The sequence below is a fragment of the Thunnus albacares genome, chromosome 11 (assembly GCF_914725855.1).
Source record: "Thunnus albacares chromosome 11, fThuAlb1.1, whole genome shotgun sequence".
Taxonomy (NCBI): Eukaryota; Metazoa; Chordata; class Actinopteri; order Scombriformes; family Scombridae; genus Thunnus; species Thunnus albacares.
This window is the reverse complement of record NC_058116.1, coordinates 3,834,849-3,854,078: the sequence shown is the minus strand read 5'-3', so window position 1 is coordinate 3,854,078 and position 19,230 is coordinate 3,834,849. Positions and strand designations below refer to the sequence as shown.

At 39.5% G+C, this 19,230-nt stretch overlaps 1 protein-coding gene across 3 annotated transcripts in view; it reads left to right on the top strand.

Annotated features, from left to right (window-relative positions):
- The window catches only part of adcy5 (adenylate cyclase 5), a 95,185-nt gene that overhangs the window by 59,856 nt on the left and 16,099 nt on the right, over positions 1–19,230 (top strand). For all 3 annotated transcript variants that reach the window (XR_006405885.1, XM_044364850.1, XM_044364848.1), the window contains exons 4-9: positions 1,358–1,469; positions 4,578–4,705; positions 5,952–6,110; positions 6,214–6,355; positions 10,381–10,518; positions 14,483–14,505. Coding sequence is in view for 2 of the 3 variants with exons in the window: in XM_044364850.1 (XP_044220785.1) it covers positions 1,358–1,469; positions 4,578–4,705; positions 5,952–6,110; positions 6,214–6,355; positions 10,381–10,518; positions 14,483–14,505 (702 nt within the window). In the remaining variant the exon portion in view is untranslated. The remainder of the gene's footprint in view (positions 1–1,357; positions 1,470–4,577; positions 4,706–5,951; positions 6,111–6,213; positions 6,356–10,380; positions 10,519–14,482; positions 14,506–19,230) is intronic.

The following is a 19,230-nucleotide window of genomic DNA, read 5'->3' as shown; positions in this document are numbered from 1 at the left end:
ACATGTTCCTTCACTCTGATAAACATGGCTGAGTTTATTACTCATCAAATTAGTAAAACAGTTTCACAGGGACACTTGTCCCTAAGCATGCTCAATGACATCTGCCTGACGTGAAACAGCTTTCCATCCAAATGTAGGGAGGCTGAAGCTCATCCCAGCTGACATTGGGCAAGAGGCTGGTTACACCCTGAACAGGTTGCCCGTCTGACACATAGAGACGAATCACCATTCACACTCCGTTTCACACCTAGGAGTCGTCAGTTAACCTAACCAGTGTTTGGACTGTGGGTGGATAACTGAGAACCTGGAGGAAACCCACTCAGGTACAGGGCGGCTATGCAAAATCCCCATAAAGAGGCCCCAGCATGTCTGAACTCAAAACTTTATTAGGCGTATCTAGGCATCACTAGGGTGCAGTAGCCCCACCAAGAAATTACTAAACATCCAACATATAAAATCCTGTCTGATTTACTTCATTTGGTCGCTGTGTCTCCCATATTCTGATTGATCTAGCGCAATAGTGCCCAATTGCCACAGCAACCTTCTTTGTACTGGAATCAGCTGGCTGAGTTCATGTTCCTTACATCATGCATTTGCACTTGCATTGGTGCACTGGCAGCGTGATTACAATTTTTCATGAAATAACCACATCAAGAGGATTCAGAAACTAGTGAAAATTAGGCAGTTGAGGCAGAGAGATAGAGAGAGAGGTAGAACAACCTGTGACATACAACGGTAGCTTCTCTGATCCTCCTCACTCCTGGCAGTGCTGTTTGTGATGTTAGTCGCCCAGCAGTCAGAGGAGGTCGGAGGGGTTTTTTTTTTTAGATGGATTGCTATGATAGTGGAATTATAAGTTCTGATTTTGGTCTCTTCAGAGGAATTGGTGATAATTTTAAAAAGTTAAAATATTGCTAGTGTTCCCTTTAAAGAAGGCTTACATGGCTAGGGGTGATGTAGGGGACTGATTCCCAGTAGTGGTCCCTCTGGCCATGTGTTCCAACAAACACAACTCATTGTGTTCACCAGTGGGAAGATGGTGAGGGACCATGCTGCTCAACAACAACTCCTACTGGTTGGTTGAGAGTCTGGTAACGGGTGGAATAAGTGAAAGCTCCCATGGGTTACATATTCCTGTTGAAGCTTAACACTAGCGGATTCAAAACAGTGACTGGTGACAGCATGTGCTCTCATAGGTAGTACATGTCTGTCTACAGCCTCCGTATGCAGCACAGTGAGCAGAGACGAGGACTGCCGTGCACAGGGAATTGGGAATTCCAAACTGGGATAACACAAAGGAAAATGTTCCAAATAAAGAATGTTGAATTGTGTCCCTCTTGTCTGTGTGTTTCTGCAGCATCTTATTCGCAGACATCGAGGGTTTCACCAGTCTGGCGTCCCAGTGCACAGCACAGGAGTTGGTGATGACTCTCAATGAACTCTTCGCTCGCTTTGACAAGCTGGCAGCGGTAAGGATGCAATCACACACATGTATGTGTAACACTCACAAACAGTGCTTACATTTTAGGTTGTGAAATTTTATTTGAATGTGTTTTAACTTTTTTATTGTTTGTTTTTTTGTTTTGAGAAAGATCATATTCCTTCACATGTAGATGTTAAGGAAACTAAAAAATTTGTTATCGATGTCAATAGGCAGCAAATATAACAGTACACACAACAAATTCACTAGTTCACGCCACAGATACAGAAAAGATGTGATTCCATTTCAAAAGATAACAATAATGAAACACGGCTTGTTCAGGCAGAATCCTGTGTTATATAGAGTGTTTCTTAGGAAAACAGCCACAGCTCTACTTATGTGTGACATTAGTTAGAGGTCAGACAAGCCTGATTACATCTCTAGTGTTCCTGAGATCATTCTTCTTGCTGGTGACTGTGACTGAGATAAGTAGTAGTGCAGTTATTGAGTGTTACTGAGCTATTCAGCTGAAAGCTTACCTCTGGTGTTACTGAGTTTGAAGCTCAGATCTGTTTATTTGTTAATTTATTTGGATCATCATTAGCTGTCACCAATGCAACAGGTACTTTTCCTCACAGTCCACAGCTGAAGGTCCAAAAGTCTTGTATATGAGAAGGATTAGAGGAGTACAGGTTCTATAAAGCTTAAGGAGCAGTAGAGGAGAACATGCTCTATGAACCTCTGTACAGCAGGAGGACTATACGGAGGTCGAAGCTCCTATTCACAAGGAAGACTAGAGGAGGAAAGGCTCTTTTCATGTTCCTGTACATGAGGAGGCATGAAGGAGGACATGCTGTTTTGGACCTCCTGTGCATGAGGAGGGCACGAGGAGGAAAAGCTCTTTTGAAGCTGCATGGAAAATAAGGCTTTGAGGCGTTTGTGGTATTTATACCATCTCAATCGCAAGAATATTTAATGTATTATTGAAACACTGGTAACACAGTGCTGATAATTCACAACATATTTTTTGTTCTTCAGGGGTATAATCAACATGATATTTTAGATAAATAGACAGAGGAGGTGCTGAGATGGACATCAGACAAATATAGAGCACATGAAATTCAATTTAGCTGTCACCACAGGAGGGGAACAGTGCTGCATTAAGAATGGGATTTGAAGAGCAAATAAACAGACTGATGCAGCCAGTGTGAACAAAGTGTAACAGATTTGAATACTGATACGACACTGCAGCTGACCTGTGGCAGGTTTACAACAGAGCTTCTCTTGCCTTTTATCAGTTTGTTCAAACCCAACCCAGCTCCAAAGCTGTGGAATATTTGGTGAGCAATGACATGGTTTATATCAGGTATATGCATGACCCATGGATGTCTCTCACTTGGACTGTGTCCACATTAAAGCTGGCTACATCCCCCAACTGAGTTTGCATGTCTCAGCAGGTTAACATTATCATTTTCCAAAAGCAGCGGAGTGAGCAGCGTTTCCAGGTTTATCTGCTCTGGAGATGGTTTTAGAAAAACGATGATAGACAGAAGACAAAATGGAGAGAAGTGTGTGACCAAAGTCTTAACCATAGTCCTTAACTTTATTTGGACCTTGTTTCATTGATAGAGATAGAACTTGTGGAATCACTCAGATAGCAACACACCTAGATTTCATGTTTTAGAACTGAAAACTGCTAAAATGTTATTTTCCAAATGATGCATGGCATTTCAGGGCCCATAAAGTCAGCTAAAAGACTAAAAGACAGGTATGAAATTCATATCAACCAATCCTAACACACACAAGGATGTGTGCACTGAGTTCCCGTGTTTAAAGCTCCAGAATATCTACTCCACATCTGTCATATTCTCCAATCTGACACTTGTTTATAAATCTCTGAGCCACAGCTTCATAAATGGCACATTCATGAATATTGATATTTTCTTTTTCTTATCCAATACACTTCAATGTTTGTTCAGGTTACACTCGATGTATGTCATTTGTTTATGAAAGGTGAAATGAGGCACTAATCAATATTTATGAGTGAAACAGGCACAATGGCATTATAAACCAGAAACGTTGCTACTGACACTTTTATGTCCATGCCAGATGTACCTTGTATCTGTGTATACACATGCATGCACACACTACAGAAACACACACACACACACACACACACACGCCTTTTCTGTCTGTGCTCTTTACACAGTGGGTGTCTTTGTATTTTCCCAGAGCCATGTGCTAGAGAGATACTCAGGTGGCTATCATGAGACACCGTGCTCTCCCGAGCCCTCCGGATCCACGAGCACACACACACACACACACACACACGCACACACACACACAGAAAAACACACAAACCGTATTATGACCGTCCCACACACTGCTAAGAGGTCTATAGTGAGACACAGCTCTTGTAGAAATCTTGCTTTCCTTTTCTATGCAACAATTCATATCTGCAGATACAGCGTCTTCTCTTCTCAGCAGTTAGAAGCTGCAAATATTCAGCTCTGTGGCTGAATATCTATTTAAAGGGTCAGTTCACCTAAATTTTACAAATGAGATATTTTCTCACTTATCTAGAGTGGGTAGTGCAGATAGGTTTTTTTTTTGCAAAACGTGTCCTGGTATTGAAATATCTGTCTCTAAGATTTCAACAGCATTAAAACATGAGTCTTGCAGGTAAAATATGCAACTCATGTAGCTGTTATATCAGTTCAGTGTGGGGCAGCTGCTCTGTAGGAGCACTTTGACTGTAACTGTGATAACTGGGCAGAGATAAGCCTCCTGAATTTGCACTCAAAATAGTGTCAAACCTTTCATTTACAACTTCAATTAGAGCTGCTTTAATTTCTTGTTACTGAGAGCCTCAGAAACAAGGGTGTTGTAAATGCCTGCTTACTTCTTATATTATTTAAATTCCATACTTGTGATTGGCAACCTCTATGTTGCATTTGATATAACTCACTACCCACAACAGCCAATGATATTAAAGGATGAATAAACTTATGACTTATGAGTAGAACAATCTGTACTTTATCCAGGCGAAGAAATATAAAAGCGAAGCCATTATGAAACCCACCACGGTAAACGCTCATTCCCTTATGTAACATTATGAGTGTGTGTGCATTTCCAGTAAGTTGTTCTTCTCTGACAGGAGAACCACTGTCTGCGGATCAAGATCTTGGGAGACTGCTACTACTGCGTGTCTGGGCTGCCAGAGGCAAGAGCAGATCACGCCCACTGCTGTGTGGAGATGGGGTTGGACATGATAGAGGCTATCTCGTAAGTTGCCCCCAGGGTTAAGAAGTCATCACTGGTTAACGTGTGACTGCAATTTGTAAAATGCAAGAACTAGTGGCTGCTTGTGTTCTTTTTCATATCTTGGTTTGCTCCTGTGAATGATCAGAGATTAATACTGACATCCAGCATCTCATCATTACTCTGCTCGGGAGGGTTGAGGTTACAGTTCATGGCTTGAGGGTGACACATTGATCGCTAGTTGTCTGTTACTCATTTCCTGAAGGGCCCACATGCTCCTCAATGCCTTTAGACTTTTCCAACCGCAGGTTTCTAAACCATATCAGTTCATCTACTCCACATTGCTCTGTTAGCATGATCCTTTCTTTGCATCTATCCACCCATCTGTCCATTTTCTGTACTTGCTTATCCTGTACAAAGTTGCAGGGGTCTGAACTGTATGGGAGCCTATCCCAGCATGCATTGGGATAATAATGAAATGATAATTGATAAAATGAGTAATTGTTTAAGTCATTTATCAAGCAAAAATGTCAAATGTTCTGAGGTTGCAGCTTGTTAAATGCGAGGATTTAAGGATTTTCTCTGTTTTATATCATTATACATTTAATATATTCGGGTTTCGGACTGTAAGATGGACATAACAAGCAATTAAGCAAATTAAAAACATCAGTTTTGATAAAAACAACTAATCAAGTTATTCAAAATTAATTGTCAATGAATATAATAATTTGTTGCAGCCCAGAGGACAAGAGGCATGGTCCACCCTCAGGTCACCAGTTTGTCACAGGGCTAATGTTGCTTCTGCATATCAGGATTTCATTTTATTTACACTTCTGGATTTAGATATTTCCTTTTTAATGCTGTTAATGCAGCATGGCAAGCATTGCAAGACCACTGCAAATGCTCAACTGGTGAGAATATGATGGTTTACCAGCACCCTGAAGTTGTCTGCCAAAGCAGAGATGAACTCAGAGGTAGTCTTCAGTCACACTATAGGTCACAGCAAAGAGACTAGTCCAGTTGCAGTGTCAAAGAGGAAAAACATAGCCTAAAGAAACTTCATCAATAACAAACAAAAAATAAAGAACACTGATTAAGACATCACAGTGCTAAATAAAGTTGATGACCAATTATCTCTGGGAAGTGTAGTGCAGAAACACCTCAGCAGTCAGCGTGAATCAGCAGAGATGTTTGCAAAAATAGATCACAGTAATTTAGCAGATTACCCCTTTAAAGATGATTTGACAGACTGTTGTGATGTTTCTTGTAGGCTGGTGCGTGAGGTGATGGGAGTGAACGTGAACATGAGAGTGGGCATCCACAGCGGCAGGGTGCACTGTGGGGTTCTGGGACTCAGGAAGTGGCAGTTTGACGTCTGGTCCAATGACGTCACACTAGCCAATCAGATGGAGGCCGGGGGCAAAGCTGGGTATGTTCAGTTCTAATAAACTTCAACATTTTGCTAAAACTGGATGAGCTGCCTAGTATGTTACAGACATTTTTATGGTTGTGTTTTTGTGTTCTCATTGCAGACGTATCCATATCACCAAGGCCACTCTGAATTATCTGAATGGTGACTATGATGTGGAGCCGGGAGCAGGGGGAGACAGAAATCCCTACCTAAAGAAGAACAACATAGAAACCTACCTCATTGTGGGATGCAGTCAGAAACGGGTACGGGTAGTCCTCACTATTGTCCACAATGCAGAGTCACTTTTCTATCTATAGTGTGCTCATAAACAGATAAACCATATGTAGGTTTTTGTTTAAAGTTGCATTAATCAACTTTTGGCCACTAGGGGGCAGAATAATTACAAAATAAGCTGACAGAAAGACGCCGTCGACATATTTGCCTTTTAAAGTTGAGCAGGCTAACATGTTAGCAAGTAATGGTTATTTACACATCCAGCAATGCAAACCTTGATGCTGTTTTCTCATATGAATTCTCTACAATGTCTGGAATTGCTCTTTCACACATGTAGCACACAACAAGAGATTGTCCGTGTCAGACGCGTTTTCACCCACTGGAATATTCTGTTTAGTTTAGGTGAGGGGGGGTGCCTGGGTAGAGCGTTCAGGAGGCCGGACATGATGCAAAAAGTACACTGCAGTTCATAATTTGGTCATAAACAACCAAGTCTCTTGCCGTTCCTTGAATTTGTCTGATGATTTTGGTGTCGGCCCTTACTGACAGAAGTTCCTGAATCTTGTTAGACATTTTTGTTGGTGTCTTCATGTAAATGACCCTTCTTCTTCACCCTCAGATATTTGTTTTCTTTCGGTTTTGTGCCAGTCGCATGATAGAAATATCATCAAACACGCCCACTCACATGCTGTGAATTCTCCAGAAAATTCACTGCTCTATTCACATATGGGAACAAATCGGACATTATATGGACTTTGTACAAGGGAGCTGGCAGGGTAAAGTCCATTTAATGTCTGGTCCAACTGATTCGGACATTTGCCTTCTCACATACAGCTCCTCTGGGTGATATCTGGATAACTTCAGGGTTGCAGTGCATGTATGAAATGGGCTTTTGTCTGTAGTTTCATCACTTATTGTTTCTTAATTATTTGGGGATTCATTTTAGGGATTCATCTGCAGCTTAAACAGCAACTTTTGCATTTTTCCCTCCTTTTTTTTCCCTTCAATTTTTGTTAGTGAAAGCATTTTTGGAGCTGTCCTCATTCCCATAGGGCCCAGTGTACAAGTAGTCAAAAATGTGCTGAAAAGCATCCACTGGCAGCAGGGAACATGACAACTTTAATGATTGGTAACATAAAATCTGGGAAACATTGAACCACTGCTACAAGATGTTTGTATTCTTGGTAACGAATCATTAAACTGAAAACACTGAGCGTTAACTATTTTACATACAGTACATGTGGAGCTGCAATAGCTACAGTTGACAGTACTTCTAATGTAATGAATATTATTATTTTGAATCCAAGAGCTAACGGTACGTGTCTATTAAGGCTTGAAACAGCACAATGTAACTTTCCAAAAATATACTGAGACCTTCTTTGTGTGGATGTTGAATTATTCTGAATCTAAGAACTTGACATTTTTGATGCATCATTATAACCAAAGCTATAGTGCTGTTACTGATAGAGCTATATTTTAAGATACACACGGCCAGTACATATTGCACATATGATTGCTTATAAACGGGTATTCTGTCCCATGTGAACTGTGTTTCAGAGAGGAATGAGTTTGTCTCCGCTTCACTGCATGAGCCCCAGTGTGTTTATGACTGGACTGCTTTTATCAGCTGTCTCTGTCCTCCAGCAGTATCACAAGCTGTGACTATAGATAGCATGTCATGTGAAGTGGTATCCTCCTCTCATTTTGCTGCTCATGCTGTGAGACAGAGGAAAGATTGTACGGTCCAATTATTTTAGTTAGCTTCCAAATTTTTATTTTTAAAGAATACATCCTAGAGCAAGTATGCCGTTCTAATCTCAGATCTGCAAGAAATAAAACAGTTCAAGATACTATCACTGGAAACCATCTTTGAAAGCAACACAGTTGCAGCTGCTGGGTATTCCATGTTTTTCTGCTTCTGTGTGGGTTTTGGCCATTTCTGTTTTGTCATGTTGTGTTGCCAGGGAATAAAGCTAATTGTTGAGGCAAAACCTCAGGAACAGGCTAGTTAGTTGTCAAGTGTGAACAACAAAGTAAAATCATTAAGATCTTCAGGAACGCTTTTTAAAGATCCAGACATGTTTTAAAACATAAAAAAATACTCCTCTTTGAACAATATGTCCCTGATATGGTATGATGATAAGTTCCATTACCAAGTTAGAAATTCTTCAAATTTAACTAACTAACTCTTTCTCCTTCAATGAAAATGATACATATCTATGAATATACAGATATTGTTCATTTAAAAAGTTCAACTGCTGAACGCAAGATGTTTCTTACTTCACTGAAAAGTCTGTGTATGTGCATTGGGGGTTTGTAAGTTGCATACTAGACCACGATTGGCTCCAAATTACCTGTGATGTCACAAATCAGGCTCATAGATACACGTCTTAAACTTAGATTTAAAGTGCTCTGAGAGAAACTTTCCACTTAGAGCAGATGAATGTGAAAACAGCCTTCTAGTGTCAAACCCTGCACATACATCATTCTGCACAGTGAAGCTTAAACATCCAACTGAAGTAATAAGAAATACACATTTTTGTGTGGAGTTATAATGTGAAGCCGCTGCGACTCTGCTGTTCGAAATCCATTTGCAAGCCATTTGCACTTTTGCATTCAAATTTGCGCATGATACGACACAACCACCTGCCTTTGGAAAATTTGAGATTGGGATGAAAACTGTACATCAGCTGTTGTCATAAACACAAGAACATTAAATAAGGAACAGAGAAGAGGGGTGGCATAACTCACCCATTTTCCATATACTGCACAGTATCTTAGTTTGTCATTTGTTTCTGTCATATTAAAGGGTCAGTTCACCCATATTACTAAAAAAACTGTCTTACCTTTCCTTCTTACCTATAGTAATGTGATATTTTTGGTTTTACTTGCCCAGATTTTAAGATATTAAAATTTGGTGTTGCTCAAATGTCCATTGTTTCTAAAAATAATGTTCTAGTTTATCTAGCGATCCTGTTGTGAACACTTTTCATTGGAACTACTTCCTACTGAAGAAATAGTCCCAATGAAAATTATTCACAGTGATGTCTGTGGATTGTACTGAGCAACAGTAGAGTGTTGTTTCTACAAATACACCTTGTTGTTGAGTTTTTTTCAAATGTAAATTTCTCATGCTTTCATGAATACAAACAGAATGCCTTTCACCACCAATATATTGAGGTTATTTCTTTTGTATGGGCTCCCTTTGTGCACAGGACTATAAAGGCAGAATTGTTACATTAACAATTTTAAAGCTGGAGTGCAGGACTTTTACATATAAATGAACCTCCATTACATTCAAGCCCTTGCCAAACGAGTTCACACAATGCTGATTAAGCCTGTCACTGCCAGATAAATCTCTCTGTATTTTGCAGTATACCACAGTTTTTAAATCTGGTGTCTATGGTGACTTTCCCAAACTGGCGCACCGATAGTGATGCGTTTCACGTCAACCAGCAATGATTGGTTTGTGACTGTCGACTGGGGACGGACTATCCTCAGTGCACCCCAACCGAGTTGCATCGCCAGGGCGGGGACTGGCTCACGTAAAAAGCATCAGGTGTCTGCAGTGATGACATCGACAGCGATTGTGTAATTACTCTCACTGCCAGAAGGGGGAGACAAAAGTTCCGTATGGCAGGTTTAAGTACAAAAAAAAACAAGCATTAAAACATACAAAACTGAAACTTAAATAAAAGAAAACTGTTTTCAAAAGGCACTGAACCAGCAATACATACATTTAACCTATTCTTGGTGGTAAGAGCTTAATGTCTTTTCCTTAAAGATCTGCAGATTTAACCATCAAATAGGTGCAGTCAGTGGTAGATTCAGCCAAAGAAATCAGGTGATCTAACTTTAAATCCTCTTGAGAATAAAAGAAACTTTTAATTGCTTTTTCATTGCCTGGTTTCAAAGGTGGGAACCTTCAGAACAAGCTCATTCTGAGGTCTAGTGACATTGCACTGTGATACAAAACGTCTAATGTCTTAAGTTTTTTGTTAGTCCATCAACAGGTAATGAGTTATTCTCTGTTCTGTATCTTCTTCTCTTACAGAAAGAGGAAAAGGCGATGATAGCCAAAATGAACCGACAGAGGACGAATTCTGTCACCCACAACAGTGGCCACTGGACTGACCGTCCGTTCTACAATCATCTGGGCGGCAACCAGATCTCCAAGGAGATGAAGAGGATGGTGAGAAAAATTTAAAAAGTGGTCATTCTTATTAGAAAAGTGTCCTGATCTTTTGCTTTGTAGCATTGCCATTATGCATGTCAATGCTAATAGAGTGCAACAACCAGGCATCTCTCCTGGCAATATCTCATCTCAGCTCTCATTTGGTGATGAAGCGAACACATTTTTAATACCCACGATACTTTGATCTTCAGCCCTGATAAGCAGCGGTGATGGCCCTTCATGGCACACTCCACCTCTCACCACACCTCACCTTGGCTCTGAGAGGCTCTCTGGGGCACTCAGGGAGACAACAGCAATATGCAGGCGGCTGTGATGAAGCGAGTACCACAGCAAATTGTCGGTCTACAGCTATCTGAACAGCAAAAAAAAAAAAAAAGAGAGAGAAAAAGACTCCCATCCTCCAAACTGGGCTGAATTTGATTTGGAGGAAAAACTTGAAATGTAGGAGCAGTAGAGTGATGAGACCATATGGAGATTGATTTTTATTTACATACCGTTGCTCTCCCTGCTGAGCTGACCCTGTGCACAGTGACTCACTCAGTGAATGGATGCACCCACACCTGACACACACACACACACACACACACACACACATACATGCACACACACACACACAATCACTCACACACACACTCAAAGGATTGCTTCTTGTTTGTCCTCATGTTATCAGTCCACCCACCTCTCTCACTGTATCTATTATAGGGAAGAAGATGACAAAACTCTGGCTGCATGCAAATTTTTCTCTGAAGTTTCACATTTGCTGTGGAACACACACACACACTTCATCTCCTAATTACAAAAAAAATCTGAGTTGTGTTTATAGCAGCCTACAGACCCCCCTGGTGGTCACATAGTAGAAAATTAAAAGATTGAATAGGAAGTCTGTGCACAAGGATTAAATAGTTTTAAAGTAATGTAATTTGTTATTCAGTTTTATCAGATTAGTATAACTGTTTTATCAGGTTACTCGATATGAGAAAACAGATCATTTTAAGGTATAATGTCTTCTCTTCATCAGTATTATCAGGGTTTGAAGACTTGAAAATTTTCACATAAAGCCAACACTGGAGATGTGCAGTTTGAAAGATGTGGGCATTTACCAGAGAGGGATATTGCTATCAAGTTGCAGCATGGGAAATGTAGGTTCCGGTGTTTTTCAAGCTTAACTCGACCCTTGGGACTATATATCAAGATATCCTCTGGTGCATCAATATTGATCTTAAAAAAAAAAAAAAAAAAAAAAAGTCTCTTTGGATTGATGTTTTGCGAACTTTATACCTAACAGTTTAAATCAGGATTTTTCTTTCACGTATCTTTTGTAAAGATCTGCAGGGGGGCTAAGAATATTTTTTATTTGGTTATTTCTTTGTGGTGCTATTGTGAATTTGTAAGGGCTTTTCCTGATGCCATTGGTTGTTTATTATGCCAGATGTACCTTGTTGACTAGTCAGTCTGTGTATTACTGTCACATACGTGAGGTCTAACAGTTACCACGCTGAGGAAGACCTCGGCCCAAAATGTCCACGCATTAAAAAATATTTTCTGCATAAGTCATGATGTGCAGACTTTACCGTTTTGAAGTCCTATCACCCCTGCATGACATTTAATAGAAGAAGTGAGTCGAGTGCTTATCTTTATATTTATATATTTATTATAATGTCTCTTGCAAGTTCCCCAACCTTATGGAAGTGCATTTCTAAACCACTGGAATGCTCCTGTAATGAGAAATATAGTGAGAATAATTTGTTTTTGAGGGATGAACTTACAATTTTTGATGATACTGTATTTAGATTTTGTTCCTACAGGAGGCATAACAATGTCTAGAATAACCACTGTGTAAGTCCTGTTTGATTGTTAATGCATTAATTATAGAGAATAAAGTACAGGCCTGTAGAGGAATTTTGGAAAATAACAAAAAGTATTTTCACTAGTTTTATGACAATTTATTGCTGCATTACATGTTTAATTGATTATTTTTTATATTTGTATTTGACCCCCAAGGGGCTCCACAGCAGCTGGTTAGCTTGATCACTAATAGCCACTGTGAATTAAATAGACAAAAAAAAAGAGCAGCACTTACTGAAACTCCAACCACATCAGCATTAAATCTTAGGAAAAAGACAACAAAATGATGCCAGGCTGAAAAAGTAGAAACACCACAGCTCAGACTGGTCAGCATTAAAGACAAAAAGAGGTTTATCTCCTGGCTTTCTGGATGACTACATTCAATTACTGGTTCTGACACCATGTCAGCGGCTTCTGTGTTTTTTCTTCGTTTGATGAGTTTGTCGCTAGAATGTGTTCTTTATTCCTTGACTCAAAGAGCTCTTTCAAAGTTTGCAGAAACTGTAACACTTTTGACATCAACTTTATTTTGCTATAGCTCAGCCTTTCTGTTTCCTCCCCCTGCCTATCACTCTCTCTCCTTCTCTATCTCTGTACCGCTCATTAATCACCCGGCAAGCACCAGAGATAAAACAAGTTGTGCAGACAGAGTCGTAGAGAGTGAGGAGTCAAAGATGCACAGAGGGCATGAGAGAGAATATAGATACAAATGGGAAGGAGGGTTACGGATGTATATTCTCTCTTGTGACAGATGGAGCTGAGCAGACAACTGTAATATGTTGAGAACATGAGAGGAAAGACTGGAACAAGCAGGATTTACAATGTTTAGTTTTTACCTTCTGCTTTTTCATGTTGCAGTCTTTGCATATTGAGGCCAGCTGCACTACTTGTGCTCCCTCAGCAGTGACATTACTGTGTTTATTCATGAGAGGGAGCTAGAGAGACGTGTTAGCTCACTTCATTGTCATACCTTACATAGATGTGGATACATTACTGAACATGCCTACTGTTCATTTAAATACAGTCAAATTAGTAAAGCTATTTATTTTGGAAACTCAAACCTGCCTCTCAGACTTTCTTTGATGCTTTCCTATAATTGTGCTGCTGTAGCATTTAGTAAAACGTGAGTGTTGGTGAATCTACTGTGGCAGGAAGCTTTGGACAGACGTCAGACAGCCTCTCTTCAGCCACAGTGTGAACTAAATACTAAATACTGAAGTTCAGCTGCAGTTTTTGAACCAACAGCAGCAGCAAACCTGCAAATGTCTTTTTCAGTCTGAGGGTTTTGCTCCTATCTCGGAGGAGTGGATGATTACTATGTGCAGTACGCCGCTTTCCTGTTATCTACTTTACACCGTAATGAAAAATATCATCGACACTCTTATGACACTGCTACCTCTTGTGAGACAGATGCGAAGAGGAGACGAGAATGTTACAGAAAATAAGTGAACCTCATTGTCTCTGTCTCTGCGCGTTCCCACCTTTCATCTCTTCCTTCTTTTACTTTTTCTCACCTAATCTGACCTCAGAAAATCCAAAAAAAAATCACTTACTTCTTATTATAATTACTTGTTGACCACAGCTTGCTCTTTCATTTTTCAGCAGGCATCTGCTTGACTTTTTTTCTGCTCAGTGAACTTTTTTCTCTATACCTGCTGTTTCATTTCATTTTCTTTGGCTCAAATGAGTCACTGTCAACAGGCCTCCAAGTGCTGTTATTTTCAAAGTTATAAAGCCAATGTGAACTTTTATAATTAATGTTAAACTGAACAAACGGATGCACACTCAGATAGATGGATGACTGGGTGACTCAAGTGCCTTAGTTATAAGTATTTAATTTACAATGATATAAAAGAGAAAAACAAATTCTTCACATCTGAGAAGTTGGACAAAAAGAACAGTATTTTTCCTTGATAAATGACTCAAAGGATTAAAAAGATTTTGAAGTATATGATCTGTCAATCACCAGATAGATCTCAACATTTGATTTGTTTTGTTTATGGGATAATGTGGGATAAAGTAATGTAGAGAGGCCACTGATAAAGTTCCCAGATGTTGCAGTAATTTTCAGCTAATTGTCTTTTTTGCTTTTTCTCTTCTCTTTTCTGTCTTGCAGGGCTTTGAAGACCCCAAGGACAAGTGAGTAGTTACTGTACCTCAATAGCATTGTGTCTTCGCTCTCATCCCTCTCTGTCTTGTATCTGTTTGTCTGTGTTCCATGGCACTGTTGATGAAAATCAGTGAAGTTAATGACTTTCACTCACAGTTCGAGTCACAGGACATCGCTTTGATCTCTAAGGATGTACTGCAAAGCCTGTCTGACACTGTTTCAGGTTAAAGATCCATCTACAGTACTAAAATACATCTGAGAATTAGCTTTGTTTCCACACTGTTGACAAAAGACCCGCATTAGTAGTGGTCATGAAATATTATGAGACTTTATGTTGCTGCTGTTTATGGCTGATGTAAATACCCGTTAGACATTTACCACTTTGTTTACAAGCAGAAACAAAGCACAGATTGTAAATTTAATGCATTGTGTACCTGATTACTGAGCACCTAGAGGATGCAGCAGCTTTTAAAGGAGCAGCTTTCTTGGACCTCACTAATGCTTTTGTGGCTGAATGGGAGCAAATTTCTGCAGCCAGGTTCCAACATCTGGTAGATAGCCTTCCTACATAGAAGATTGAAGATTTTTACAGCAGCATATAAATACCCACAAACAAGGACACAAACAATCACATAAGGACGTAATACTTAGCCGTGCACGTACTTTTGGCCATGTTGTGTTCATCGATGCAGGACTAGGGAAATACAGGCAGTACACAAAATAACTCAATGAAAAAGGACTTTTAAGTAATGAAATCACTGTTGTGAACGGGAATCCTTTTAGTCTAGTGGTCTTGTGTAACCATGATTGTTTTCACTGAAAAAAGAAACTATTGCAACACAGCTAAAGTGGCTCATATAAGCTTTTAACTGTCTGGTTTGTATCATTGGAAGTTTCTTTGTCATCTGTTGATATGATTTTGAGATTGTTCATGATTTGTCCTCTTTTGAATCCTATCAGTTGTCTCACATTGCTATGGAAACCCAGATATAAACGTCTTGATGGCCTGGCAGGCTTTATACCCGATAAATGCCGCTAATAGGCATTTAACCTTATGTGACCAACCTTTGGAACAGTGTTGTAACTGTGACGAATTTTCTTCAGTCTTTTTTTTCAGAAAGTGTCCTCATTTTGTCACAATTCATGGATGATGTCGTCTTTTGAGGTCTACCACTGTCAGATAGATATTCATAATGTGGTGCAATGACGACTGTCTCAGCTACAATCTATAAAAGACAGGGAGGGGATGTTTAAGCCACAGGCTGTCAGTGATCAAAGCACTGCAGTCATTTCTTAAGAAGTGGTCGTCCTCCTCTCCTCCCATGCTGTTCTGTATCTGTGAGTTCATTCTGACATCACACAGAGCCGGAGCGTCCATGCTGACAGCTTCTGCTCCAGGCTACACCACAGATCATACTTCTTATGCAGACCGACATATTTTTTGGAGTGGAGAGGAAGAACATGCTGTGTTTTTATCATGCTCTGCTAGAAGGTATCACTTGATATGATATCACAGCTTAGTTTGGAAATCTGGCTGAGTGGTCTGGTGAATTCAGAGGCTTGTTGCAGTGAGCAGTCACATATTTTTAGTCCATTTATGAGGACTCTGAAAATCATCTCTGACCCTGAAGGTGAAGCATGCCCTGAATGAAGGCATTTCAGGGGTGAAAAATGCCTCTTAGACTGCTACAAAAAGTCTTCTATGCCACTATATTAAGGCCTTAAATGACGAGGATTGAGACTCAATTTAAGGACATCTCTATTGTGGATTGGACTCAAGTAATTCCTCCATTTTTTCTCCTTACTTTGTCTTACTAAAAGAATGTTTTGTATTGTAACATGTCTGTCTTATAAAGTCACTTCATTAACAATCTCTCTGTAGAACTCTTATTAGGGCACGAGCACAAAAGTGTGAGGAACCTATTGTTTTTGTAAAGATTATTATTATTCCCCTACGCCACTGCATTTCTGAAGGACTTGGGATGCTTGAAAACTCACAAATATTGGCACACACATCAGAACTGGGGAAAATTGCAAAGTTCTGTAGTGACTGGGCTCGGGTCTGGCCAGCAGGCTCGATAGCACCCCCAAATACAGGGCCATGTTGAGATAAGGTTGCTTGGATATTAATGAAATTCGGTGGGATCATTGCTCTCATCATTCTGGACATAATACATACTTTAAAAAAAAAAAAAGTTTTTTGCTGGACAGGAAGTCAGCCATTTTGGATTTCGTGCATCAGTTTTCATTTTACAAACACATTTGTGGCCTTTAGGATGCACAAAAACTCATGAAACTTAGCACCTATGTTTGAGCTAGTAAGTATTTCGATTACTATCACAATTGGGCTTGGGTGTGGCACCTTGGCTCTACTGTACCCTTTAATTACTTTAAGCGTTTTTCAGGTGCTAGGGGTGCTCGAAAACTCACAAACCTTTGCACATGCATTAGAAGTGGTGAAACTTCATATCTGATATGGGTCTCAGGTTTGGGTGTGGCAAAATGGCTCGAGGACACCCTCTAGACAATTCCAAAGTCAAAGCCCCCACCTTTAAATTTGACATATATGTACATGATTTGGTAGGCAGATGTAACATCTCCAGACTTAAAAAAAAATCCTCTTGGAGTCGTACTCTAAGTCCAACAGGAAGTCAGCCATTTTGAATCTACTGTGCATTTGCAAATTGAAGCCATAGACAGACATTGTACTTTAACAAACTCCAAGAGATTTAACCCAAGCAACTTCAAATTTGGTAGGTGACATTTAAAGATCTTTGCAATCCTAAATTGTGAAGCTTTTTAGTTTTCATGGAACACTCTTGGCGTGACATGACACTGACCAAAGTTAAACACTGTGACAAAATGGAGATTGAACAGACCTCCTTCGCCATTTCTGACCAATAACTAAATTAAAGCCTGAACTAAAAGCATAAATGAACCAGGAGAAAGGACCGATAACTCAACACATGGACAGAAAACCCCTTTTCTCATCTCCCAAGACTGGAGTCATAAACTCTAACTCACATTCCTGGGTGACGTTCATTGAGTCTCTCTGCAAATCTGAGCCAAATCTGAATTGGTGTGAATTAAATGTCTAATCATTATGTATATCAAATCATGTTGTTTCTTATAAAAAATCATAAATAATGGTATAATTTTGAGTACTATGCTATAATCTATTGAGGAGATATTCATTTCTGATTTTGTTACATTTTGTATTACTGGCCCCATTGACAAGGTTAGATCTTCAAATTTAATTTTTTTAATGGTAAGAGTGAATTAATGTTTATATGGTTACTATGCAATGGTACTTTAAAATCACCTAAATGTTTACGTTTTATTTAGATAAGTAGTTGTATTGAATGAAGTTCTCTGAAGTAATAGGAATGTTAGACATAATGTGTGAAGAATTTCAGGTTGAACGTTTTCTTTTATTATGAAATAATAGTCACATTAAATGTTTTTATATTATGAAGTAAGAGTTATGTTGAATTTATATTTGAAATTATGTCTCTGAAAGTTTAATCTAATCACATAATTGTTGCTTTAAACTTTTATTTCACTACTAGATGTATAGATGGTTTGACAAGGTTGAATCAATGAAGGTTGAACATTAGGAGAAGCATTAATATGAATGTGTATGTTAGGAAGGACTGACTTATTATGAAATGAATGTATAATGCTGAACTGTTCTTCTGAATGGTTTTACAATATGTGGCTCAGGAGGTAGAGCGGGTCGTCCACTAATCGGGAGATTGGTGGTTCGATCCCTGGCTCCTCCAGTCCACATGTCAAAGTGTCCTTGGGCAAGATACTGAACCCAAAAATGCTCCCAACGGCTGCACCAGCAGTGTGTGAATGTGTGTGTGTGAATGTGCATGAGATTAGATCCTGATGATCAGGTTGGCACCTTGCATGGCAGCCTCTGCCATCAGTGTATGAATGTGTGTGTATGGATGAATGTTGACATGTAGTGTAAAAGCACTTTGAGTGGTCAGGAGACTAGAAGTGTGCTATATAAGTGCAGTCCATTTATATTGTTTACAATGTGACATGAAGTATTCAGACATAGTGACTCTGAAGTGTGAATTTTGCATTTAAAACTCAAAATTTAATTCCCCAGTGTAAAATAATTTACCATCTCAAGTCAAAGTCAGCCACACCTGAATAGTCCCCAAAACAGAGAAAATGAATATTCGTCAACAATCCGGTGCGAAATCGTTTAAAACACAAAACTCCGCCCCTTTTGACCAAAATTATAAATAGAAAGTTTGACTGAGTCTACAGAAACTCATGAGCTAAGCCACAATTGCTCTAAGACATCTCTTTTCTTTGTTTTTTGACCAAGTAAGCGCGTATTTTAATCTTTTATCGAAACAAGTTCAGTTTGTTTTTGTTCATTTGTAACATTAAGTCTCATGTTTCCATGAATAGTATTTGCTTTTGAAATCACGTCAGCTCTCACAGAGTTTATCTGCTACTGAATAAGAGTTGAGTGTAGTCAACTTAAACTTTTTTCAGCTTTAAACTAAGATTAAAAGAAGTCAGCGAAAGCCTGAATCCTAAACTCAAACTGAAACATCGCTTTGAAGGAGATAGCGACGCTTAAACTGGATCTGGGCCAGCTTGCTGAGAGCAGTACAGCCCAAACGGGGGGTTAAGCTGAGAGAAAGACTCTTTCACAGAGCAGCCTGAAACATGGCTTGACTCCTCTTCACCGATGGTTCAACACCACTGCACCGCAAAGACTACAG